This window comes from Rattus rattus, chromosome 5, assembly GCF_011064425.1.
Source record: "Rattus rattus isolate New Zealand chromosome 5, Rrattus_CSIRO_v1, whole genome shotgun sequence".
NCBI classification, from domain to species: domain Eukaryota; kingdom Metazoa; phylum Chordata; class Mammalia; order Rodentia; family Muridae; genus Rattus; species Rattus rattus.
Window position 1 is genome coordinate 123,570,808 of NC_046158.1, and position 27,547 is coordinate 123,598,354.

The 27,547-nt window shown below is 41.1% G+C and overlaps 1 protein-coding gene across 1 annotated transcript; it reads left to right on the top strand.

Annotated features, from left to right (window-relative positions):
* Dstn (destrin, actin depolymerizing factor) lies at nucleotides 1-26,514 on the top strand. Its single transcript, XM_032904321.1, has 4 exons — nucleotides 1-167; nucleotides 21,082-21,389; nucleotides 23,036-23,112; nucleotides 25,320-26,514. Exons 1-4 carry the CDS (start codon nucleotides 165-167, stop codon nucleotides 25,427-25,429), a joined length of 498 nt encoding a protein of 165 aa, XP_032760212.1. The 5' UTR covers nucleotides 1-164; the 3' UTR covers nucleotides 25,430-26,514.
* The last annotated feature ends 1,033 nt before the right edge of the window (nucleotides 26,515-27,547 follow it).

Consider the following 27,547-nt stretch of genomic DNA (forward strand, 5'->3'; position numbering starts at 1 on the left):
GAGCACGGCGCGCGCAGCCGCAGTCTGGTTGGAACTCGTGCCCGCCCTTAATAAGCTCGAGCTGCCGCGTCCGCCCTGCGCTTCCTCTCCTGCTTTTGCTACCGCGAGGAAGAGGGTGCACAGACTTTCCGCCAGGTTCCTAGCTCTCCTCCCGATCCGCGAACATGGTGAGTTACTTGCAGCTTGGGCGAGCTTCAAGGAAGGGACCGCGTCCCACGGTTCCAAGGCAGCTCCCGAGCGGTAACATGCCCACCGCTCCAGGCCGCCGCCCGGGATCCTCTTCGGCCGGGCCTCGCTGCTTTCGAACCCGAAGTCGGTAGATCCCCGGGGTGGGCCGCCGAACCTGAGACCGTCCGTGTGGGCGCGGTTTTCCCCAAGGCCAGCTCGGTGACCCATGAACCTTTCCAGCCCTTTTTACTGAGAAGGAAAAGAAGGATTTTATTGAACACTCTAGAGGGCGGGGTGATTGCTAGCGAGCGTGATTAAGAACCGGGTGGCCTTGCCGTGGCTTTGTTTGTCGTATCTGGCAATCAGCTTCTGTGGCACTCTCGTTGGGCTTGTCAAGCTTGGCAGTGGCTCTTTTAACCCTTCCCTGCCGGGCCCGTTCATCCATAGTTAGAAATTTGCCTTCACCTGAGAACATGACTTTACCACAACTTTGGGTGCGAGGCGTCGACATGATGTTGCTTTCCTGATACAAATTTAAAAACTTTCAGGAAGCCCGTTTAATTACTCCTGCCAGCTCTTTCAAAAGAGTAACATTCGTTGTGTTGAGATGGTAGAGATTTTGCTTAATTTACAAACTTCTCCACCTCTAAACTGTTACTCAAATCGGTTGTAAAACAGTATCTCAACTGGGCGATCAGGTGGAACATTTTGTCACTGTAGTCTGCACACTGTTACCATTTTTGGTCAATGATTTGCTGGCAAGGCCTTGCCACACTGCTAGAAATACTATCCTGTTGCTACATCTGTGCGCTAGGAAGCAGTTGGTACCCACTTATCTGTCTACAGAGTGTTTTCACTGAATAACAACTTTGGTTTTTCCTTAGGATATAGCAACTGGCTTGCAGATACAGGTTGGCTCATTAGATTAAATGGGTAGTTTTCTTGATATTAAGTCTTGTTTGGGTTTAATGCTGTGAGCTACAGATATTTCAAATTTTCAGGACTTCAAGCTGAAGTCCTTTGAACCTCTAAGATTTTAAATGTATGTATATGCTGATTTATAGTAAAGACTAAGTCTAAATGTTTTGAGTTCTGATAAACTTGAGTACTCAGTGTAATGAAGTGCTGTGAAGTGGACTGGTGTCTACTCTCCAGTCTGCTGATGTAACATCTTTTCTTTTAGTTGAGAATTCGAACGTTATGTTTAAAATAGGGTGAAACATTTTAAGTGTGTAAAAGCTTGGTTTTAAAGCTTAACTTTGTTCAGTGTACATTCAAATAAAATTTAAAAAGTGTTGTATTTCCTGGTACTTGGGGGAGACAAAAGTAAAAACTAAAGGTGGGTTCATTCTTACATCCAAGTACTGGTACTTTGCCCATCCAGTTTTCCTTTCACTGTGGGCTTTAAGAATTGAACTTAGGTTGTCAGACTTGCCTGGCAAGCGCTTTCACCTGATGAGCCAGTTCTCCTGCTCTAGATATGTTTTAAGAATTTAGAACACACTTCACTATGTTTGGTTGTATAAGCACAAAGCATCTCGATTCAGCCCAGCTATTAGAGAATGGGCGGTGGGGAGTGGGGCAGTTAGATTTGTTGGTGAACTGCATGGTTTCCTTTTCTGAGGCAGGATCTCACTCCGTAATTCAGAACTCACTGAGAAGCCCAGGCTGGACCTGAACTTGAAGCAGTCCAGGTGCTAGGGTTACAGGTGTCAAGAACTACACTGGTTTTGTATTTTTATATTTTATATTTTGCGTTGGAGACTTGGTATAGGCCCACAGTGGCCTAGTATTCTACTCTCTTAGGCTCCGTCGTGCTGGGATTATAGGTGGCAGCTAATATGTTTAGTTAACTCCCCTTCCTCTTTTTGGGGTGGTAGTGGGAAGATTAATGTTTAACTACGTATGGGTTTGTTTTAAATTAGAATTACTTCCTGATACTCATTATGTCTTCTAGAAGCAGTAGGAATAAAGGAAATTGAAATTAGAAAAATGAGATGTCCTGTTTTCAAGTGTCTCACTATAAAATATCACCGTAAATGTCTCTATAAAAGCTCCTTCCCACAGGGGGGAAATGTATCTTCTGTTTGCAGATAAAGTTTCTGTGTGTGTACTGGGTGTGTCAGCTTCCTCATATGTGCAAGATTACTAGCCCACTATAAAATTCCTAGGTTTATTTGCTCAGTTCTGTTGGGTACAGCTTGACACATCACATGTAGGTTTGACTAGTCTTTTCTTTAGCCAAGGAATGCATTTGCAACATAGTTTTATGGCTCTCTGGAAAGTGGGGTTCAGTTTTGCCTTGAAATAGAATTAAGGAATATGCCATAATCTAGCCATTTACTTAACGTAGATGGGACTCCGCTCCAACAAGCTGAACTAAGTAGCCTGCTACTCGATGATTAGGAAAAATACTTTTAATAATTCAGCTAAATAGGTTGGATATACTTTGTTTTCGAAACAGGGTTTCTCTGTAGCCCTGGCCAGAGACCATGCTCAGGCCTCAAACTCAGACCTGCCTGCCTCTGCCTGTGCCTCCCAAATGCTGGGATTAAAGGCATGGGCCAGCACACCGTTTGTGTGCCCATTTAACATGAAAGAGTGGATTGTAAGGCAGCATTTCTTGAGACTGCTTTTGGGTCATATAACCCTCTCCCGGGGTGGGGGTGGGGGTGTTGCATATCAGATAGTTACATTGCAATTCATAACAGTAACAAAATTACAGCTTTGAAGTAGCAACAAAAATAATGTTATCGTTGTGGATCATCATAACATGAGGAACTGTGTTAAAGGAAGCATTAGGAAGGTTGAGAACCTCTGCTTGAAAGGATCGGTTACTGCTTACAAAGCACTTTTCCTTCTTGTACATCAATCTTTAAAATTACCAATTTTGAAGTATTTTTAAGTAGTAAAGCGCACAGGAAAATGATCCCTCTTTTCAAAAGAAAAATGACAGTTGAGGGTGTTTTTTATCACTAAAGCAGAGTGTACATCTTCCTATCTAGTCTAGAGGGTCCCACCCTAGTGTCAAAAATCTTACAGTATTGGCTAATTAAAGGAAACGATTTCATTCAGGATGTTGCAAAATCAAAGAAGGTTCATGATGGAGAAACTTCTCTAAGAAAAGAACCCAGGCAGGTAACCGAGGGAGTCCTGAGGAAGGATATGAACAGCCTCTCACTGTGAGAAAAAGTACAGGGGGCCTTCCCTCCCCGATCTTTCTTTCTGCTTTTCAGTATTTGAAATGGTCTAGCCTCAGACCTATAGATATATGCCTGCCTCTTCCTTCCAAGTGCTGAGATTAAAAGGCCTATCCTCTCCAGTGACCTCTTTCCCACAACACAGAATGGCGTTTGGATTTCTCAACCACCAACACTTTCCAGAGGGATCAGGTCGAGTTCACCATAGTCATCATAGTTGATAGATTTCATTCTTTGGTACTTTTACACATTTTTTAAAATTTTCTTTATGTGTGTGGATGTTTTACCTACATGTATGTCTGTGTGCCATGTGTATGCGGTGCCCATGGAAGTCAGAAGCGGGGATCAGACCTTAGAACCGAAGTTACAGATGGTTATGAGTTGCCATGTGAGACTGACCACAGGCTCTCTGCAAAGAGCAGTAACTGCTCCCAACTACTGACTGGGCCGGCTCTTAAGCCCCCTTACTTTTCATGCGTTAATTGTACATGCATTCTTAATTCATGCCACACTAATGTGCTAAATTATACATTGTGTGTGTGTGTGTGTGTGTGTGTGTGTGTGTGCGCGCGCGCGCCGTACTTGCCTAGCTCTTTCCAGCTTTTTAAAAATTTTGTGTGCTTTTGAGGAAGTGTTGCTTTTTATTATATTTACTTAACTTTGGGGTGGGGGAGGGGGGTTGGAGACAGTGTGTCTCTGCATAGCCCTGGCAGTCCTAGGACTCATTCTGTAGACCAGACTGGCCTCCAACTCAGAGATCCATCTGCCTCTGCCCACCACCCGGCATATATTACTTGCTTCATTGTGTTACTTACACATGTTTGCAGAGGTCTGCTTGTGGAAGTCAGAACAACTTGGTGGACTTGGTTTTTTCCTTCCACCATGTGGGTTCTGGGCAATAAACTCAGGCCCTCAGGCTTGTGGGCAAATAAGTATCTTTACTCTGAGCCATTTAAGCAGCCCAGGGTGTTGGATTGAACTACTGAATGTTCGACTATAAAACTGTACAACCTTATTCATTCCTTTATTACTGGATATTTTAACATTTCTCCAGTTGGTTTATCTATTTAAACTTTTTACCATACTTGTTTTCCATTTAACGTTACATGTATATTATTTGTCCCTGTTTGTGTGTGTCTTGGTATAAATACACAGACTTTTGAGTGGAGAGCATGCTTATGCATATGTATTCTCTTCCTGCTGGTATGTTTGACGTCGTGTTTCATCTGTAACCTTTCGGTGGCTTGAGTAAGCGATTGCCCCTCATAAGTTCATGTGTTTGAACACTTGATCCCCAGCTGGTGGAAATAACTGTCAGTCTTTATATTTCTTTTTACCTAGTATGAGCCTTAACTTAAGTCCCTTGCCTATCTGATGTGCAAAAATGGTTTCTATGTTTGATTGTGTGTGTGTGTGTGTGTGTGTGTATCACTTTCTCTTAATTGAGGCCGGGCATAGAACCTGAAAGCCTCACAGAATGATAGGTAAGCAAGGTAACTCCCATGCTACACATCAGCTAGGCAGCTTTTACATATATGGTAAACAGCTTTTATACATATGAGTACCCGTGACCCTGAGCTGGCTTTAGAGCTATGCAATCTAGTACTAACAAAGATTTCAATACGAACATGATTGTGTCTTAAGCTGCTAAATCACCTGCCATTTTCAGGCTTCTGGTCAGCACAGTTCCTCTTAGCTGCAGGGGTTACAGAGATTAGTCTCCTCCATTCTATACATGTCTCTTTATCCTGGGAAGTTCATTTAGCCAGAGTGTTAAAAACGAACGACAGATGGGACAGTAATGAAGGGCACTTGCTATGCCTGCACAGGACCCAGGTTCAGTTCCCAGTACCCTCATTGAGCAGCACACAACCACCCTATAACCCCAGTTCCAAAGAACCCCAGGCCCTGGTCTGTTCTGAGTGACTCAGCCTGTTCTCCTTGTGTATGGTTATGTGCAAACCAGAGAACATAAAACACGAGATTACGAAAATGCCTCTTCCCCTTTAGATTGTTCATGAAAGCATATTGAAAGGTTTATATCCCACACTAGGATTGTTTCCTTACGCTCTTGCTTTGTCAGACCATTACAGTGACAGCTTTTCCTTAGAATTACCCTTCTGAGCTAGTACCTCTTGTGTTTTTTTTTTTGTTGTTGTTTTGTTTTTTGTTTTTTATTTTTTTTTTCTGGCCTTAACATTTTGCTGTGAAAGGTATATAGTTAGAAAACTTTATCAGCTTTATTCAGCCTAGTATAGATGCATTGAGTTCAGCGTCTAATCGCGAGTGATTCGTAACTCTTAATACCAAACTAATCTTTGAGTGGCTGACATTGCCACTAGACATGCTTATATGTTGCTAACTTGATTACTTAATTTTCTGTGTTACGTTAAAATTTAAGAATTACATTTTAATAATACTAAAAATAAAAAGAATTTAGTGTCTAGTTGAAGGTGTGTAAAAGGCTAGCCCTCCGCCACTACAGAGAGACAGACGTAAAAGAGTGCCTGAGAGATTTCATTCCTAGCACAGCACAGACACTGGTGACCTTGTTTGACTTTTGGATCTCACTGAAGGAAGACTACTCTTTAACATTTGTATATTATGTTATAGGCTGTGCCTCTTTTAACCTTATCTCAGAAAATGAAAAAAGGAATTTTCTATGATTGTTCGTCTATTGGCTTATTGATGTAATTAGCATTTAATTTTTTTTTTTTTTTCGGGAGCTGGGGACCGAACCCAGGGCCTTGTGCTTGCTAGGCAAGCGCTCTACCACTGAGCTAAATCCCCAACCCCAGCATTTAATTTTAATAAAATACAAATTCTTGTATTCTCAAATGGTTATAGAGCTGACAAGATTGAACATTTTCCTTTGGGCAGATCTTAAAGTCATTGAACTTTCAGGAATTCTCAAGTTGTGAAGTTTTGTTACAGAAATGTATACATATTTAAATTTTTTCTCATTGCTCTTTTAAAAAAGGCAAACAACAAAGGCGAAATTTTAAACCACTATAATTACTTATTTGTGGCACTAGATGCCAGCCCAGAACCTTGTGTATACCTGCAGTCACTCTACTAAACCATCCCTAGCTGATCTAAAACACTGTATTAGTATTTGACAGATAGAAAAATAAATTAGTAAGTTTTACATCTTAATTATTGGAAATTCTGTACATACTTTACACTAAAGCACATCTCAGGCTTTGGTATTGTTATCCTGGCATAAAACTTAAAAAATACAATTCCTTAGCCACATTTAAATGAACCACTAAACTGTATATGGTTGGTTAGTGTTGGTCTTTTTGGACAAGCCATTATGAATTGGACAACATTATGAATTGGTTTATGCAGTTTGTGGTGGGAAGTTAGTTTGAATGCTTTTATTTTTATATGCACGTCTATACATGTCGAAGAGTGTCAGTTTCTGTTTATTATTTATGTGTGTATGTATATATACTCATGCCTGTGGGAGTTTATGTGTACTACATGCATGCAGAAGCATCCAAAGACCAAAAGAGAATGTTGGATCCTTGTGACAGTTAAAAGCCACCATGTGGGTTCAATCAAAGAGCTTACAGTAAGTAAGAACTTAATTGATGACCCATCTCTCCAGACAATTAGTTTCTTTTAAAATACTTATCTGGATTATACCATTCTTTTAAGATGGGGCTGTTCAAATCAATAATACAGTCCTCTTTTTATAGTAGCTCACAGATGTTACTGAATTATAATGAATAAGTGATTAAGAGGGTTTTCCTAATTTTGACAGACAAGTTCCTACAGAGATGAAATAATTTAATTTTTATAATTCTATTCTCACTTTTTAAAAATGCTATGGAAATTGAGGTTTAAATGCTGAAACAATTGAGTTTCACCTTTGTATACACATTATAATTCAATTGGAATCTTTTCATGAAAATCCTTAGAGATAGGTGAGGCAGTATTGCTGTAAGAGTCTGAATGACTCTTTGTGAAATGAGATTGGATGATAGTTACTTATTGGACATCTTGAACCACAGAAAAGAGCTTAAAGGCCTAACTTATGAAAGAACAAGGTAACTTACAAGTGTTAACTATGTGTCAGACATTGTGTTACCTTGTCTCATGCCATCCTTAGAGCACCTTAGAGGTGTTACCTACTACCTCTCTTGAGCCAACTGCCAAGTGCTTAGTAAGCATCTCTTTGGAATCTGGCTTTGCCCCTTTCTGTGTGGCCTTGGGTTAGTTGCTGTTTTTGTTCCTCAGCTTCATAGAAAAAGCCAAAACGACTTAATTTAGGGGGAAAAAAAGGATTTCTGCCTAGTTGGGCCCAGGCAAGCTAATCCTTGTTGAGAGATCCAGCTGTGTATAGAGAATTTCAGGCAGGAGAACTCATCAAAGAACCTTGAGAAGAGAATGAATTTGGTCTGTGCCTGGACAGAAAGGCTTGTCTGGCTAAAATTCTGCAGACAAAGGAGAAAAATTAGTATGTCAGCTTTTGTTGCTGTGAAAAATAGCAGAGTTAGTAGTTTACAGGAAGAAAGTTTTACTCTGGCTGATGGTGTGTGTCCATGATTGCCTGGCTCCATGGCTTTAGGCCTTGGCAGGACAAAAGCATCATGATGGAAATGTACAGTGGGGGTTGGGGGATCTGTCCTGCCCCGCGGCTGCCAGGAGCAGAGATGAAAGAGAAACGGCCGCTGTCTGACCTGCTTCCTCCCACTGATCCCCCAGTGCCTGCCGTTGAACTATGCACACATGGACAATGCCTTCAGTTTCTCAGTCCTTAAAATACCTACTCCTGCCTCAGCTATTTTCCTCCTGTTTCAGTCAGTGGTCCCCATGACAGCACTGGTTTATCTAAGTTTCTTAATTAAAGAAGTGCTGTGCTTCACATCATTCCTTCAAACTAGAGTCTGACTTGTAAAATTACCAACTCAGAATAAACCTGAATGTTCTAGACAGCAGAAACAACAGGGTGAGTTGATAACCTGAACAACAGGAGAGAGTGCTTGCCAACTCTTCGTCCAACAAGTTCAGAATAGACGAACCCAGGAGCAGAGTCCCTAATGATCCAATTTAGAAGGGGAAGTGATGTCAGGGGTGATGTACACATCCATATTTCTCTCATTTGGGAGGCTAAGGGGGAAGTTGTGAATTCCAGGCAGGCCTGGAAAAGGTGGAGTGGAGTAGCGATGTCAGATACAGTGAAGACCTTGATTGATTTCATACTGTTTTTTGAATAGTGTTGTGATAAACGTGGCAGTTTTACCAGACATCTCTTTTTTAGGCTGATTTGATTTCCTTTGCATATTTAACTAGTGGGATAGCTAGATTATGGAAGTTGTATTTTTAGTGTTCTGAGGAAACTCCGTGTTACTTTCCATAATGTTGCACAAATTAACATTACCACCAATGATATGTGCAGTTCACCTTTTTCCATGTCTTTGTCAGCATGGATAGATTTAGATTCTTGATGGTGGCCTTCCCTAACAGAAATGTGACAGATGGTACTTGGTTATGGTTTGCTTTGTGTTTCCCTTCTAATACCATTTTTTAATATAATTGGTCATTTATCCTTTGAGAAAGATCTGTTCAACTTCCTCTCCCCCTTTAAATTAAATTGCTGTTATTTTTCTGTCGGGTTTCTTGTTTCTTCTGGGTAGTCCTACTCATCCCTTGTTGGTTGAATGGTTTACTAATCTCTTTTCCTATTCTGCAGGTTGTCTATTCTCTCCTGTATCTTTTGTTGTACAGAAACTAAGTGGTTTGATTAAAACCTCATTTTTATATTTTTATATTTTGTTGCCTGTGCTCTAAGAATCATATCCAAAGCCATTGTCTATTCACTCTCGTTTTGGTCACTCTTATGTCATCGAATAGTTTCATGGCTTGGGGGCTTAAATTTAGGGCTTTGATCCACTTTGACTTGATTTTTTTTTTTTTTTTAACTGTATAAAGCAGTCTGCTTGCATGTATCCCTGCAGGCCAGAAGAGGGCATCAGGTCTCATTATAGATGGTTCTGAGCCACCATGTGGTTGCTGGGCAATGAATTCAGGCTCTTTGGAAGTTAACCCTTAACCATTGAGCCGTCTCTCCAGCCCTTGACTTGATTTTTATGTGATGAGAGATAGGAGTCTAGTTCTGTGTATGAGTTTCCTAGCACCATTCATAAAGACTGTCCTTGCTCTACTAATGTAGGCTTTTGGTGCTTTTGCCAGTGATTTCTTCAGTAGAGATGGAGTTATTTCCAGGTTCTCTCTCTTCTGTTAGTCTGGATGTGTGTGCTTTTATGCTAGCGCCATGCTATTTTATTTTCTCTGTGTAGTATGTTTTGAGATATGAGTTATTATGACGTTTTTGGTCTTTTTGCTACTTTAGCTACCCAGGTTTCTGTGGTTCCATATGGATTTTAGGATTTTTTTTCTTTCTCTTCCCTTCCTTGTATAGTCTAGGATGGTTTTACACTCACTGTGTAGCCAAGGCTATATTTGAATTTCTGATCCTCTTGCCTCCAGTTCCCAAGCGTTGGGATAGCAGGCATGTGACATCATTCCCATCTTCCTTTTTCTATTGTGTGAAGAAAACCGTTGCTATTTGGATAGAGATTGCATTGACTTTTTAATTTGCTTTTATAGTATGGACATTTTAGTAACTCTTTGAACCCAGAAGCTTTCTGGGACGTCTTTCCATGTTGCTGTGTAGTCTCATTGTTCTTCATCAAGTTTTGTAATTAGTATTGTGTGTACTCCCTTGGCTAGATGTAGGCCTATAAGGGGTTTTTGTTTTGTTTTTGCTTTTTATGGTAAGAGCTAAGGATCTGGAAAAGGATACATTGTATCCCTTAGGATCTCTGAGCTACATCCCTCAGTCCCTTGTAAGGGTTTTTTGTTGCTGCTGCTGTTCTTGCTTTTTTTTGTTTTTGGCAGCGGGGATTGCTTTTTTGATTTTTTTTTTTCTTCTACTAGTTCACTGTTGCTACATAAAAATGCTACTGCCTTTGTATATTGATTCTTGTATCTTGAAACTTACGGAATTCACTTACCAGTTTTATCAGTCTGATAGACTTTATATAGAGAATCATGTTGCTTGCAAACAGAATATGCTTGCCTCCTCTCCTGTCTGGTTATCCTTTAGTTCTTTCTCTTGCCATGTTGCTCTGGATAAGACTTCACATTCTGGGTAGAAATGGCAAAATGCCTGTTCTTACCTTATCCCTGACTTTACAGGGAATCATTTTTGTCCTTCAAATATTAGCAAATCCATGAAACATTCTCTCTACTTGGTAAAACTAGCAGACACCTTTGTTTAAGTAATGTCTTTAAGTGTTTTCAGCAGGATCAAATGGGCCTGTAGCAACAACTTAGATCACACAAACTTTTAAATGTGTTTTGTAGAATATTGATTTCTCAGTCGTTCTCTTGAATGTTGATTAGTGTATACATTCATATCTCTTATGTAGCATTTATCTTGAAATTTATGTGAAATATAATGCTCACATATTAGGCAGTTTTTTAAAAATAAAAATACATATTTACAAGTATAAAGACAAAAATACTATAAAACTTTTATAGATTAAACATCTGGTTGGTAGCATCACAGTTCTAGCTGGGGATGGAGGATTGATAAAGATACGTGATAGATAAAGATATGTGATTGATAAAGAATACAGTGATAGAGACACTAATGGGATGGGGATGTAGGCATGTGATAGAATACCTGCTTAGCATGCACAGGTCTCGGGTCTGATCCTAGCAGGGATAAATAAAAACCAAAGTAACAATTTAAAAAATACCCACTAAGAGCTCTTACTCTTTTAGGGGGAAGTCAAGAGTGGGGATCCACCGACAGATAGGACAGTATTGAATAGATAATACTACAATAATAGAAATAATTATAGACTTCATCAGGACATAGAGAAGCAGATGCAGAGTTAGATTAGAGCTGATGACTGAAGGGACAAATTGTACTTAGGGATTGTTCTCGTTTAATAAAGAGGCAGTTATAGATTCTCCTTCAAGATCCATGATTCACCAGCACTGAATTAGCTGGGTTTCCAGTACTAGGTGTGGTTTCTTTCTTGTTCAGTGGGTGTTAGGTCCTATTAGAGAGCTGGTGGTTACTATCGAGGTATACATGCCACTACTGTACTCTTAGGGTTATCCCGCCATTTTGTTTATTGCGTGGTTCATAGGTGTTATAGCTGGGTGGGTCTCTTGGTTGCCTCCCTCTTTTGAAAGTTTTTTTTTTTTTTTCTTTTCTTTTTTTTGGAGCTGGGTCTTTTGAAAGTTTTAATGGTGCCTTCTAGTCACTTCCAGCTCAGGGGTGGACCCTCTTTCTGAAATGCATGGTATCTTCAGCAATTGGGGACTTACTTACTTTCCACCTCTGAGGAACAGCCAAGGACAACAGCATTAGGCCGTATGTTTTGGGAGCCTTTTGGACAGCCTTGGCCAGCAACTCAAAAGAGGGCTTTTCATGTCTGGGGGTTTTGTTAGGTAGTGTTTGGCTCTTGGAGGGAGCATCATCGGCTCAGGTGTGAAACGTTCATTAAAACTATGTGTGTATATTTATATTAAGTATATTTAAAATACTAACTTTCACTCATCTTTTTTATTGAACATTTCTTTGGTATTTTTTAAAAGAGGGGTTTGCATGCGCGCGTGCGCTCGCGCGCGCACACACACACACACACACACACACACACACACACATGCTCATGGAGGTTGGAAGAGGCTCATAACTGGGGACTAGGCGGTTATGAGCCGCTCTGTGTGGGTCCTGGGAACTGAACTTGTGTTGTCTGCTAGAGTAGTGAATATTAAGATATCTTTTCAGTTCTGTGCTATTAAATTTTCTTTTCCTTCCTTCCTTCTTTCCTTCCTTCCTTCTTTGGTGTGTGTATGCATGTTTGCCTGTGTTTACCCGCTATGGGACACATGGAGGACAGAGCACAGCTTGCAGGCATTAGTTCTCTCCTCCCACCATGCAAATTCCATGACTTGAACTCAGGTGGTCAGTCAGACTTGGTAGCAAACTCCTTTACCTGTTGGCAGTCTTGGGGGTCCCTTTGCTATTAACCACTTAATACTTGTTTGTTTGTTTGTTTGTTTAGCATGCCAAGTATTAGGTTTCATTACGGCACTTTCAAACAAGCTTTATTTCCCTTGCTCCTTTCCTTCCATTGTGTCTCCAGTTTTTGTACCTGTCCACTATCAGTAACCTCCTTTCTACTTTCAATTCACATGTGTTCGTTGCCTTACCCCCTCTCAACACTTTTTCTCCCTTTTATTATCTCACTTATAATTTCATAAATATATATGAACATTAAGTGCTAAGATTCACATATGAACGAGAACAGGCAATATTGTTTTCCCGAGGTCAGGGTATCTCACCTAATACAATAGTTTCTAGATCTGTCCTTTTCTTGCAAATGTTATAATTTCATTTTTCATGGCAAGATAAAAATCCCATTGTATACATATCACACTTTCGATGTCTGTTTATCTGTTAATGACACCACTAAATATTCATGAGAAGAAAGAGATGGGTGGTACTCACCAGATGTTAAGTTTTTTTTCTTTTTCTTTTTTTTAAGTCCACAGTTCTAGTGAACCGGAAACAAAGAAGGATTCTCTGTTTGAGCTGTTCTTGTTACTGCCCTGCCCTTTGCCCCTTGCAGTGTACTTTATAAACTCATCTTGCTTTATCTATAAATAAATGAATTCCTGTTTCAGATACAAGTTTTAACTTGTCCAGTAACTCAAGGCTTTACTGAGAACTGGCAACCTGGTTTCCTGAAGAGTTGAAGAAGATCTAAATGGATCTTCTAGATAGTAATAGTAATGATTAGTGTGCATTTACCAAACGGTGTTGCTAGGCATTGCATTCCAGTACTTGGTGTGTGTGGTCCCACCCATCGTTTTGAGCTAGCAGTGCAGCATGAGCAGCCCTGGCTAACTTGGGGGATGCCGCAGGATATTGTTGATACTGCTCTTCTGCAGAGAAAGATGTAAAGTGAAGCATTTTCAGTTCTGCTTAGGAGACAAGTGTAACCAGCTCTCTTTTTTTCCTCAAGGTATTTAAAGAACTTATTCTCTCAATTGAAGATTTGTCAGTGATCTGGGCCAAAGTTGCTTTTCATGACCTCCATAAATTTTTCCAGTTCTTACTTCACTACTTCGCCAATAGTCGCTGCTTCTTCTGTAAGGGATTAACTAAAATGTCTTTTTTAAAAGGCTTTGCTTAGATAAGTTGAACTATTTTGCACTTTGACTTTTTATTGCTTTGAATCTTTCAGAAACAAAACAATGGCAGGGTTGGTGGTTCAACCTGTAATTTTAACACTTTTGATGCTGAAGAAAGGTAGTTATTAATTTGATGCTAGCCTGGGCTATATAATCTCTCTGTCCCCCCCCACACACACACACACACACACACACACACACACACACACACACACACACAGAGTTTGTGTCCCTCAAGATTGCTTCCATGCCCTCAGTAATAGTCAATTATAAATAGATTTAGTATTAAATGTGAAATCTTTGCCCTTAGATATATTATTAATTTTTTACATAGTATAATATAGCAAGTTTAAAGTGACATGAGCCATAACAAAAACGGTGTCCTCTTTCCCAAGAGTGGGAATTGTGTAATACATTTAATAAATGTTTTGCCCACCTGTCATCTTGAGAGCTGTAGAACTGGCCCTGCCCCTCACCTGTTGGTAGCACTGGGAGGGTAGGCCCTTGTCTGCTGTGCAGTGATGTGGGCGAAGGGAAGCTTGCAGGGGTGGAGGGTGCATACAAAGGGACGGGGAGATGAGTGGAATTGGGGTGCTAATGTGAAATTCACAAAAAAGCAGTAAGAGGTTAAATAAGAAAACTGTTTGCCCAAAACTACTTTAATACTGAGTCAATTTTATGTGCTTGTTAAATTTCTTAAAATCAAATGTATTTCTAGTATTCTTGCTCGCAGTGATGGCCATGGTGGTTTGAAAGTAGCAAACAAATGCTGGTATAGCTGCTGTGGTACACATTTCCCCAAAACTGGTGGAGTAGGGTTGTCGTGATTTAGGGTCACACCTTACCGTGCCACAGCCTAGAGTCTGCCTTTTCTTCCTTCTGTGTACACTTACTCTCTTCAGTGTGACGAGGCTGGAATGATCTCAGTACCCTCTAGGGGATGAACTCTGGAATTCCAAAGTCAAGGGACAGGGAGGTGGTGTGTGTGTTCTAAAGGGATCACACTAATTTCCCCCACTCTTCCCATTGAATTTCCAAATTCCTGTTCTGGCCCTGATTGGATTGTGGTCTTTTCTATTTGTCTCCTACTAGTAGAGCTCTGAAGCACTGTAGCTGAAGTTGCATTGTCTGTATTGCTAGGAGGCATCAGCAGTAGCTAGCAGCCCAGCTGTTATTTCCTGTTTCTGTTGGTCCTGTGCAAGGCATGGTATAAATATGAAGCCCCCAGTTCCTTCGATGAGCCGGTAGAAAGGGAACCACTGAGTGTTTTCTGTCAGTTTGTTGTTGTTGCCATTGTATGTCTGCAGTGCAGTAGTCCCAGTTTTCAGATATGGGACTCTTAGAGAAACTGGGTCTTAGAAATGAGTACTTTCTTTAGGTAGCTAAATGGTTTTTATTCTGGTTTCTGTTGTTTTTGTTGTTTTGTCGTTGTTGTTTGTTTGATTGTTTGTAAGTTAGGATTAAAGTATATGGGTTTTAAGAATGAAGCCAAAGTGAGGGTCTTGATTGTGGCAGTGCAACATGAACCCCTTTCTATGTTCTGGTGTAGGATGGCCGCTGTTAGTGACTGATGACCATGTTTAGGATTGGACTGCTTTAATGGTTGATAAAAATTAAATCCTCACAATTCAGTGTTTACGTTTCAAGAATTGCCACTCACCCTTATGGTAGATTTGGGAGACTTGTTTTTTCTGGTCGCTCTGCCAATCATAAGATTGTGTCCAGTGTTCCTATATCTGTGGCATAATTCTGTGTGTGACTGGAGACTGTTCAAAGACCCTGTGCTGTGTGAATCTTGATGTAATCTCTCAGTTGGTAAGTTTTATAATAAATACTCCACCAGAAGAGACTTAAGACAAGTGTCTTAAGAGACAAGATCGTCGGCTGTTGTGGTGATGCAGGGTAGGGTGTGGCTTCTCCAATGGTTTTGGTATGGAGCACGGAGGATTTCAGCTGTGAACGCTGTCGCTTTTTAAGGTGGCCAAAGCTCATGTGGTAGCGGAGTCCATTTTTGCTTTCAGATCCGTCCAGCTCTGCAGCAACTTAGTATCCCGTGGTTCAGAGGATTCCAGTGGTCTGGCCTGGATTGTGTGAGCTGTGCAGACTTTGACTTTGAAATGGAACATGATTTAACTTCATTTAATAAATTTATACTTCTAGACTGTGAGCAGTTAAACTTAACTTCTCAGTCTTTTTTTTTTCTTTTTTTTTTCGGAGCTGGGGACCGAACCCAGGGCCTTGCGCTTGCTAGGCAAGTGCTCTACCACTGAGCTAAATCCCCAACCCCAACTTCTCAGTCTTAAATTGACTACTGTGAGGTGAGGCTTGAGAGGAAAGGATCTCTCACACCTTTCCTTGAAGGTACCAGAGAGGCCCTACCTGGCATTACTGAGGTAAGAGGCTCAGGCTGGGACAGGAGGGCCTTTTTTAAAAGTTAGAGAAGCACAGCGTGACTCCGTGTTCAGGCTTGTGCCAGAGACTCCTCACCCTAGTGTCTTGGAGTAACCCAGGTGAATTCTCACGTAGACTGCCAAGGCAAACTCTATTTTAATGCGGTCAGCTTCTGTGGCCATCTGTGTGGTTTGGTTTAAGCTGTGAAGGTGTCCATAGGTTAGGCCACTGGTGTTTGTAAAGGACTCTTTATTACAACTTGCAGTTAAAGGGGTAAATACAACAGTGAACTAAAATAAAATATTAATCATATTTTATCAAGTTTTAGGGCTAAATGTTAGCAATAGATCCTATTCACATTAAAGTCAAATAAAATCTGACCTCCCAGTTATTAGGAAAGTAAGTCAATTAAAAATTAATTGTTTAATTGTCTTTTCCACCTCACAATTTTTACTTGGTTTCTATCTAATTCAGCCATCTGAATTAGATAAACAGTGTAAGAGTTCTCAGCTTGTTGAGAGGAGGCGTGCTGGTGCTGGGGGAACAGCCGGGAGAGGCAGTGGGGAACAGGAACAGCGAGTCCAGGCTTCAGACGGGACAGAGAGCTGCCCTGGCTGTCTCAGTCTGGTTGCCCAAGGGGTTTGCATTTGACTATAAAAAATGAGTATTGGGGTTGGGGATTTAGCTCAGTGGTAGAGCGCTTGCCTAGAAGCGCAAGGCCCTGGGTTCGGTCCCCAGCTCCGGAAAAAAAAAAAAAAAAAAAAAAAAAGAAAAAAAAAAAAAAAAAAATGAGTATGAAGGGTCTGGGCAACAGTTAATTTGTTCATTTCTTCCATATCACTGTTTTTAAAGGCTATGTTGACATACTGAGCCTGGATATAGCAATTCAAAAATACATTTAACTGAATCTAACATATATTCTGCCTACTGGGTTTCTTAGTATTTTCCACAGGCAAAATACAGAATTACTGTCCGGTCCTGAGGAACCATACTGTAGTCAGCCTCTAAAACACTGCAGTGGAAGTTTAGGGGAGTGAGTAATCTTCCGCCTGACCACTGAGTTATTATGCCCACCACACCCAGTTCCTACCTTGAGTCCAGGGATTGTCAGCGAGCTTGCTGCTGAGCCCTGTGGCCCCCACACCTGCCTTGGCACTGCTGTCGCCTCATCCTGACTATGGAATTAGTACAGTGATGGCCCTCCATAGCTCTTTCAGTTCCTGTCCTGTTGTGTGGAAAGCACTGCTGTGCTCATCTGAGTTAGTTGTTAATCTAACCAATGCCTCCAAACTCCTGAACCTGCCTGCTGATGGAGGAGACTGCTCGTGAGTCCAGTGCTGTCATCCAGCACGGGCTTGCATGCTCTACTTGCCAGTCTGTCTGTCCTCCGCCTACTCCTTTTGTAGGTCAGTTGCCACCCTGATGCCTGGCCCTCTCTGACTTGATGCCATACTGACATTTCTGTGTCACCATTTCTCTGTCTTTGGGTTTGGTTACCAACCTCACTATGGCAGTTGATGGTTTGTTCGTCCGGATGTCAAAATCTTCTCCCTCATGGTCTTCAGAGGCCATTTCCTCAAGCACGGGTTTAGAAATAACCTCTCACCAGAAACCCAGGCACAGGCAGCATGTCTCATAGAACAGGTGCACTCTGCTCAGGTTAGAGCCAGCCACACACATCTGCAGAATGTGTTTTACTTTGTTTTTAGTTACAGGTCACGATTGATTACTTAAGTCAGTTTCTAGGTCTGTTTGAGTCTTGAACACTTTACATAAATTCAGGTTTTAGTTGACTAAATGAATACAAAGCTTTCCAGTGTTGCCTTCTAAGGATTAGGCAAGCACTAAATGGACTCAGTGGCCTCTTTAAAAAAAAGAGAGTACAAAAAGTCGGAAAGTAAAATTAGTGGGAGGCTAGTGGAGGAGTTTGAGGGGTAGATTGATCCAAACACATCGTAGAAATGATAAATTTTATTTATTTTTAAAGATTTATTTATCATATATATGATTATATGAGTGTGTGTGTGTGTGTGTGTGTGTGTGTGTGTGTGTGTGTGTGTGTGTGTGTGTACACACCTGCGTGCCAGAAGCAGGCATCAGAACCCATTACAGATGGTTGTGAGCCACTATGTAGTTGTTGGAGATTGGACTCAGGACCTCTGGAAGAGCAGACAGAGTGCTCTCTTAACCACTGAGGCATCTCTCCAGCCCCAAATGATAAATTTTAAATAAAGTATTTTTAAAAGAAAGACTTGGTTGTTGGTTAAAAAAAAAAATACTTAGATATCAGCATTATTATGGACTAGAGAGGAATTGGAGTGATTCTAGTTCTTCCTTGATAATATTATTTGAGCATTTTTCCCCATTAATTGCAAAGATCAGAAAATACTATTAAAGCAGTAAAAAGTTTAAATTTGATTTTTAAAAATGCAATAAACATCCACATATAATAAGAATATGAGTATAGTAATATTATATGGTGTTTGTTTTCTATCTACTGTTAATTTTCTGACTGCCACTATATTAAAATGTGATGTTTATAGCAATTGCATCTATAAGAAAAAGGTGGATTTAGTCAGCTATATTTGAGAAGATTGTGAAAAGATGTGGACTAGGTAGCCAGGATTAGAGGGTTATGTACGTAGCACTCTTTCTTAACAGTCGATGGTTGAATGCCAAATTACCTTAGAAACAAATGCTAGACTCCCACCATATCCCAGTCCCCCACATTCTTGCAGGCATCTTTTTCTCTTGTTTTTTTTTTTTTTTGCCATTGAGAATCACTAGTGTTACCCAGGCTGGCCTTGAACTGGTGATCCTCCTGCCTTAGACATCAAACTGCTTGCTTGGATATAGGCCAGCAGTACCACAGCCAGCTCCTTGAGTGCATGCTTAAGGAGCAGCTTTACTGCAGAGCACTTATTTCCATCACCCCCAAAAGAAAATTGCCCCTAGAAGTCAGTCCCTTTCCAGTTCCCTGAGCCCTGGAAACCACTAGTCTACTTATAGATTTGCCTCTGGGGCTTTTTTTTTTTTCCTGAATCTGATGTATTGTGAGGTTCGTTTATGTTATAGTATGTCAGTTCCTCTTTTTTTTTTTTTTTTTCCTTGTGTAGCTGTAGTGCATTTAAAATCTCTTAACAGAATGGACTTTGGGGTGGTTTCCATTTTGTATTTGTGTGAATAATGGTTCTGTGAACATTTGTGTATGGTTGTTTATATGGGAATATTTTTATTTTTGTATGTAAGAACTGTAATTCTTAGGCGATCTGATAAACTCCATGTTTAACTCTTTGAGAATTGCTCAAGTGGTTGACCTGTTTGCAATTTTGCTGCTGCAATGTGAGATTATAGCTTGCCCACACTCACTAACATTTGTTAGTGCATACTGTGTGTGTGCGTGTGTTTTGCTAGATTGGCTGGTCAGCAAACCCCTCAGGTTTTCAAGGCAGGGTTTCTTTGCATAGTCATGGTTGTCCTGGTACTCAGTCTGTAGATCAGGCTGCTCTTGAACTCACAGAGATCTGCTTGCCTCTCCTTCTGGTTCTCTTTTGTTGTTATTACTGAGTTGAAAGGATTCTTAATAAATCCTGAATGAAAATTTTTTTTAATGATTTGCAAATCTCATTCTTAGGGTTTTCATTTTTTTATGCACTCCTGGCTCTTATATAACTTGGTATTAATTTTAAGTATTGGTACTTTTATATTATTTATTAATAAGCTTGTAATCTTTGCTTTAGAAAAGCTAATACAGAATGATGTATGTTGCAGTTAGCGTTTATAGTACATGCACTTGGACAGTAGAAGACAGAAAGATTATAAACTGCTTTAAGATCTTTTGGCATCAAGAATCTGTTTAAATCCCTGATCCAGAATAATAAGTAATAACACGACAAAGGATTATTTTTCTGGTTAGTATAATCCCAAATTAAACCGTTGCCTTCATTATTAACAGTAAAATTTTTATCCTAATCTCAATTTATAATTTAAATATTTTATAAGTGATTTGTAAATAATTTATAGAAGAAATATGTCTGTGTGGGTGACGGGGGTGGGGGTGAGTAGAGGGGTGGAAGCCAGAGATCAGCCTTAGGTGTTATTTCTCAGAAACTGTCCATCTTGTTTTTGAGACCAGGTCTGTCACTTAGGGCTGTGGATTAGCTTTGGCTGTCAGGTCACAGCCCCAGGAGATAGGTTTTCTGGGTGCTGTCTTCCCAGTGTTTGGGATTGTAAGAACAGTACCATGCCCAGCTTTTGCTATGGCTGTTTGGCTTCAAACTCAAGTCCTTATGGTTTGCATACTTGCTTTTCCCTCTGCACGGTGAATTAAATTTAAAAATAAGCAATTAATGTTACTGAGTATTGATCAGAGCTTTGAAGTATTTACATAATGCTTTTTTTTTTTTGAGTTGGTGGGTGAGTGGGGGAGATATATATGAGGGAGGAGATATTGATAATTGAGATTATAGGACTGGAATTTTTCCAGCTGAGAAACTGAAACCATCTGTTCTGCTTCAGGTGAAAAGTTTTCAAGATATTATTAATACACAGACTAGGAAGGTGATCTCGGTTAAGGCTCTAAGAAACCTGTGAGAAAAACGTAATTCAGGTGCAGGGTGTAGCTCGGTCAGTAGAGTACTTGTCCAGTATGCATGACGCCTTGGATTCATTCTCCAGCACAGAATTAAGCAGACGCAGTGTCTGACAGACACCTGTAATCTCAGCACTTGGAAGGAGGGGGGAGGAAGACCAGACGCTTAAACTATGATGTCATTTTTGGCTCAAAACCATTGACACCAGCCTGGTCTCCATGAGACCTTGTCCCAAAGAGACAGACTGGGGTCAGGGGCAATGACAACACCCAGGGCTGTTTTAAGAAGGCCTTCAGAGATTTGAGGACAGGAGGGCTGTTGTAGTTCTGTTTCCCCATAGTTAAAGGTGGACATGGCTTATACAGCATGTGGAAGTTGGAAATCAGTAACATTCACACTCCTCTGAGATTTTAAGTATATACCAATCTGTAGCCAAAAGGTAGTGCTTTCTATTTGAAATTATAAGAGTTGTAAACCCTTTTGCACATTTCTTCTCATTGTAGGCCTCAGGAGTTCAAGTTGCAGATGAAGTATGTCGTATTTTCTACGACATGAAAGTTCGGAAATGCTCCACACCTGAAGAAATCAAGAAAAGAAAGAAGGCTGTCATTTTTTGTCTCAGTGCAGACAAAAAGTGCATAGTCGTTGAAGAAGGCAAAGAGATCTTGGTTGGAGATGTCGGTGTTACCATAACTGATCCTTTCAAGCATTTTGTGGGAATGCTTCCTGAAAAAGATTGTCGCTACGCTTTGTATGATGCCAGCTTTGAAACCAAGGAGTCCAGAAAAGAAGAGCTCATGTTCTTCCTGTGGTGAGCACTGTGAAGCCTCTGTAAAACTGAGAGCCAGGCTTCTACTGTCCACTCTTGGAGAACCAGTTTGGGGATCAGAATGGTATTGGTAGTATTGGGGTTGAGCCCGGGACACCATGCATGCATTAGGCAAGGACTCTAGCACTGTATCCCCAGATCCCCCAAAAACGTTTGTATCGAAGCTACTCATATACACTGTCAAAATGTTTACAGGCTTCACAAAGTCTGAGCTGTATTGAGTTTAGCTACACTGTACTTGGAGGAACACCACTTTAGGTAGTTTATCTTGTGGATTCTTAGAAGTCGTTGTTTCTAAATCAAATTCCCTGTTTCTACTAAATGTTCCTACTGGTAAAGCAGAGCCCTCTTCAGCATATCATGCTGATTGCTCTGCTGGGTACACGTTCCTCATTTACGTACTTGTCATCTGTTTCTTTTGAGGAAGTTGATGCCATCCGTACTCCTTTGCCGAGGTTCCGCTATGTCTGTAGTGTCTAGTTAGGTTCCCGATACCTGCATAGGGATATTTCATTTTTAATTTAAATTTTAATTAGTTAAAAATTAACCTCTATACACTGGAACAGCGTTTCCCTGTTAGCCCATGTTGGCCTGGAACTCAACAGTAGCCCTTCCTAGTGCTAGAAGTACAGGCATGGTCTGCCATGCCTAGCTAAAATCATTGTTTATTTGAACGAATATCTATTTCCAGTGTGTAGCCACATATGACTGACAGAAACGCATTTTCACTGTTGTAAAAGATTCAGCTGAACAGTGCTTTCTAGTTTGCATTTTAAGGTGATTATGTGTCCTTTTCTGATTATTTTAGTGTTGAAATATTTGACATTAAGCCTTAGACAAAAGTCTTTCATTCTAGCACTTGTAGGGAGAGGTAGGGAGATCTCTGTGATCTTCCAGGCCAGCCAGGGCATAAAAAGTGGAGACCGCAGATCTACTGCATTGAGATTTGAAGGAAGGCCACCCTCACGCTGTTCCACCAAGGCTCTACTATACTCTGTAAACCGTGAGGATGTGAGGGCCGCAAGCGAGAGGTCAGGGCAGACGTGTGGGAACAAACAGCTTACCGTTGTGCTCTTGCAGAGGGTTACGGTTTGTTTCCTAGCACCAACCTCAGGCAGCCCACAACTGCCTGCGCCTGTTTCAGGGAGTTTGATGTCCTCTTCGGCCTCTGTGGACGCCTGTACACAGAGAGTACACATATAGACAAGTAGCCATGCACATAGACATAAATAAAACAAAAATTTAAAAGGTAATTATTGATAAGCCTTAAAGATAGTATTCATTAAACTTTATTTCTCCTATACACCAGTTATAGTGTTAGAACCTGGGGGGGAAACAGCCCTATGATTAAAATTAGTGAAGTCCCTCCCTGTCTTTGAGGAATTTACAGTTATGTGACAGGTATGCTGGCTAAATGAGCTTTTAAGTTGGGGATGCTTTCTTTACTTGCTTTTTAAAATTCCTTTTCTTTGACTTTTGTATGTGACCATTGATGACCTTAACCTTCAGAGGTGAGGAATAGAAAACTCTTAGGTTCTGCCGTCTGTCTCATCTCACTGGAGATTGTTTAGTATGATGTTGGTTGTACTTTATAGCAGTCTTTTTCACTCTGGCATCCTTCTATCTAGGGCACCAGAACAAGCACCTCTGAAAAGTAAAATGATCTATGCAAGCTCGAAGGACGCCATCAAGAAGAAATTCCCAGGTAGGAGCTAGAGTTGCCTTTGAAGTTTTTATGGGTATGGTGGGTCCCGGGATGGGGACTCGGATGTTTCTAAAACCCACCTTATTATCTTCGTAGAGCTTTAGAAACAAAGGGTAACAAAGGGGGAAATGCCCTCTGAGCATCATCTGTCTCGGACTGGTCACAATGTGCGCTGGCCTGTATTCCTGACCCTGTCTGTTTCCTATTGGCTGTACACACTGTACAGCTGGTTTTAAACTAGTTTTTCACATGACAGGTGGGGATCGGTTGGCTCGTTATTCATTGTTTTTGATATAGACATTGGCAAAGCTGCAGAAAGGAAATGTTCGTGGCAGGAAACATTCTCTTGTCTCTAGCCTTCACTGTTGAATGGTGTGATTTTAGGTAATTGAGTCCTCTGGGTCCAAAGGACAGTACACTCACCTGAGCTGGCAAGTGTTGACTTGCCGCTGGGTTGCTGGGGTCCGGATGAAGTGGCTCTGGCCAGACTCCAGTTGGAAGACATTGGTATGGTAGAAAGAGCATGGTGTATGAACTCAGGCTTGCACAAGGGCTGAGCTTGCTAACTGCTGTGTGACCAAGGCCAGAACTTTAACCTCATGGGCCTCAGTTCTCTCAGCTCTGGGGCAGGAGGCTTGATCTGAGTGTCCTTCCACCTCCCTTCCCCTGTGATCTCCAAATAGCTGAGGGAGCAGAGCTTACACAGTTTACCCAGTGTTGGTTTTGTGTGTTTTCTGTGACTGGCTTTTGTGTTCCTGGAGAAGAACCGGTTCGCCCCAGCTTGTTGTAATGAGTTAAGTAACCAGAACTCCCACATCCTTCCCCAAGTCCTGCAGCTGCTCTCTTCAGTGGGTTCTTTGTACTTCTGGGTTGATTTGGGAGGTCCTAGAGTGAGCTCCCAAATATCAACTGATGCTTCACAGCTCAGTGACTTCTCAGCTCAACAGTTTGATGAAACCCAAGACTTAAGGGGAATTGCTACATAAGATTTGATTTAGGGATATTAAATGATAGTCACTGTCACCTTTTTTGTGGAATCATCAGTGGCTTTCTCAAATTAGTCCAAAAGTTGTATAAAAACTGACATTTTTGAGAAGAGTTTGGTAGACCAGCTGTGCAACTGTTTAAAACAGTTCTGTGCGGACAACCTGCTGTGCGTGAGCCCTGGGTGAGCTAGCTCTGTAGTGTTGATGGAATTGTCCTACGGCCCATCAGTGCCACAGCCTTATGTGTGGTGTGAATGCAACCACAGAACTATGTTTTCTGTAACACAGTGTTTTAAGTTCATGCTTGCTTTTTTTTTTTTTTTTAAGCATTTATTTATTTAGGTTTTTTGGGGGCTAAATTTCTCTGTATAGTCCTGGCTGTCCTTGAATTCTCTGTAGACCAGACAGGCCATCCACCTGTCTCTTTCGAGAGTTGGGATTAAAGGTGTCCCCCATCACGCCCCTTCTACTTTATATGTGCATATGTGAACATCAGTGTATGGATTCATTCATGTGTGAGTGCTCTCAGAGTCCAGAAGAGGGCACCTGGTCCATGGCACCATCATCACGGGTGGTTGGAAGCCACACTGTGAGTGCTAGGGACTGATCTCTGGTCCTGCATGATCAAGAAGCACTCTTAACCACTGAGCTATGTCTCTAGCCCTGTATTTTTATTTGTTTTAGAAAATAGGAAAAATAATTACTAGGCCTGTCTTTTTTTTTTTTTTTCCCCCAGAGCTGGGGACCTAACCCAGGGCCTTGCGCTTGCCTAGCAAGCTAAATCCCCAATCCTAGGCCTGTCTTTTTATTGAAGTATAACATCCTTAGTAAAATGTGTTTGCAGACTGAATATTATGATTGTTTTTATCTAGTTATTAGTTCCACAAAACCTTCCTCAGTGCCTTCTTTCCTTTGTACCATTCCTCTCCCTGTTCCTGAACCCCAGTAGTAACTGGTATCCTAGCTTCTGACTGCATTCATTAGCTAGGGCTGGTTTAGACTTAAATGGACTCATAACAGAATGCACACTGTGTTTCTGGCTGCTTGCAGTCAGCATTACGTTTGCAGAGGGGGTCAGTATTTTGATGCATGTGCTTCTGCGTTATTTATTTTCGCAGTGGGATAGTGTTCTGTAGGACAAGGGTCTTTAAATCAGTTTGGTACCTTAGAGAAACGAGTAAGCTGCTGCATCATCCTAAACAGAATCTGTTTTCTCTCTAGGTATAAAGCACGAGTATCAAGCAAATGGGCCAGAAGACCTCAATCGGACTAGTATTGCTGAAAAGCTAGGTGGCTCCTTAATTGTAGCGTTCGAAGGATCCCCTGTGTAGATTATCAGTCAGTGCCACGAATTGAAAGCTTCCATATTTAACACTATCCTTTCACTATATAAGTAAAGCAAATATATTAGGCCAGGATCTCACTGAGGGGAATTTGTCTTGTCATCTTTTTTAGAGTAAACTAAAAATTTTATAGTGTCTACAAATACTACCCTACATAAATCTAGCCTCTAAAGTTTCATTGGTATGGAATTAAATTCTTATTGGCCAAATGCCTATTTTCATGAAGTGACTTGTAAAGATTTTGTTAAGCTCAGGATTTTTAATAACATAGTTCACAAAACAGTACAAGGCAATGTGAGGAGAACTACTAATCTTTGCTAACCTCAGCAGTTTCTTTTGTTTAGAAAAGTGATTGTAATCTGTGTATTATTTTGACCCAAATTCTCTATTTTTCCTTGACTTAAACAAAATAATGAGATATAATTTTCTTTATAATGTGTACAACACCTAATCTATACTAACAGCAATAAGACTAAGCCAGGCAGTCTTAATTCTATCAGATGTGTCATGAGACTGTTTCAGACTCTCGTCTGCTTAAAGTTCACGCTCATCTTGCAGAGCGCCAGAGCACGGTGCTGGAGTGCAGTCAGCGCCCTGTACCTGCTGCAAGAGGCTCGCTGGGCTGGGAGATGGCATAGAGCGACTTTCTGTCTTAGAAATCATGGTGATCCTCAGGAGAATGCTCCGTGTCTTGTAACAACTAATTACATTGCAAATTAGGGCTTCATTGTAATCTACTTTATTAATGAAAAATGACAAGGCAGTGTACTGATAAGCCAAGGTGCTTTTGATCTGTAATTTCTTCTTCAAAACTGCTGCGTCTGGTACAGTAGACTGGAAAGAGTGTTGATTATGTTTCCTCTGGGGCCTGGTAGGGTGCAAATGCCTAGAGCAGTTTACCAGCTGTGTGTGAGACAGAAGCAGTACCATGGATGACACAGGGGACTGCCCAACAACACTTGGAAATGATTGTTAACATCACAGGCATGACACCGAACACTGTAGAGGTGCACAGTCAGTTGAACTTAGTAGCAGTGCTGGCTTTATGTAATAAAGGAAGCATTTGTAACTTACCCTTTCTTTGTGTGGTTATTTGTGTGTGAGTTGGAGGTAAAGAATCTGCCTTCTGTCTCAGTTTGGCTTGTATTGCCGTGATAAAGATCATGTCCAAAAGCAACTGAGGAAAGAGTTTACTTCATCTTACAACTTCCAGAATCCATCATGTCCTGAAGTCAGGACATGAACTCAGGAGACATGAAGGAATGCTGCCTATTGGCTCACTCTAGGACCACAAGCCCAGAGGTAGCACCACACACAGTGGGCTGGGCCCTTCTACGTCAATCATCGACTAAGAAAATGTCTCCAAAGACTTTAGACTACAGGACAATCTAATGGGGGCATTTTCTCACTTGAGATTCCCTTTTCTCAGATGGCTCTATCTTCTATCAAGTTGACACAAGATGAAACAAGCCAGTATACCTTCCCTAGGCAGTAAGCCCTCCAGGTTTTGGCATTTCTGATAGGATTAGGGTCATAGCACACTCTGCTTAAGTGAGAATGCAGTTGTAAACGTTGGGACATCTTTTTCCTATTCCAAGAAGAGTTTGCAAGCATAATGTAAGTTGCACTTCCATTAGACTCTTTAAAAAAAAAGTTGGCCACTTGTCACTCTTCATCCTGAATCTCTGCAAAATAGCTTTCAGGAGCCATTGCAGCAGGCATCATAACGTAGGAGACCAAGAATACCTAGGTATTACCCATGGCTATTTAAAGTGTTTCTGCTTGTGAAGTATGGCTCCCGTGCCTTTACCACAGCTGTGCTTCAGGCACATAGGTGTGTTGTAATGTTTGTATATGCTTGGCCCAGGGAGTGGCACTATTAGAAGGTGTGGCCCTGTTGGAGTAGGCATATCACTGTGGGTGTGGGCTTTTTAGACCCTCATCGTAGCTTCCTGGAAGCCAGTATTCTGCTAGTAGCCTTCAGATGAAGATGTAGAACTCATATTTCCTGTACCATGCCTGCCTGGATGCTGCCATATTCCTGCCTTGATGATACTGGACTGAACCTCTGAATCTGTAAGCCAGCCCCAATTAAATGTTGTCCTT

Bases quoted from the DNA above. Each gene is read 5' to 3' on its own strand.
- Dstn (XM_032904321.1), top strand. The intron at 21,390-23,035 runs GTGAGCACTGTG...CCTTCTATCTAG, and splicing joins GAGCTCATGTTCTTCCTGTG to GGCACCAGAACAAGCACCTC. The intron at 23,113-25,319 runs GTAGGAGCTAGA...TTTTCTCTCTAG, and splicing joins CATCAAGAAGAAATTCCCAG to GTATAAAGCACGAGTATCAA.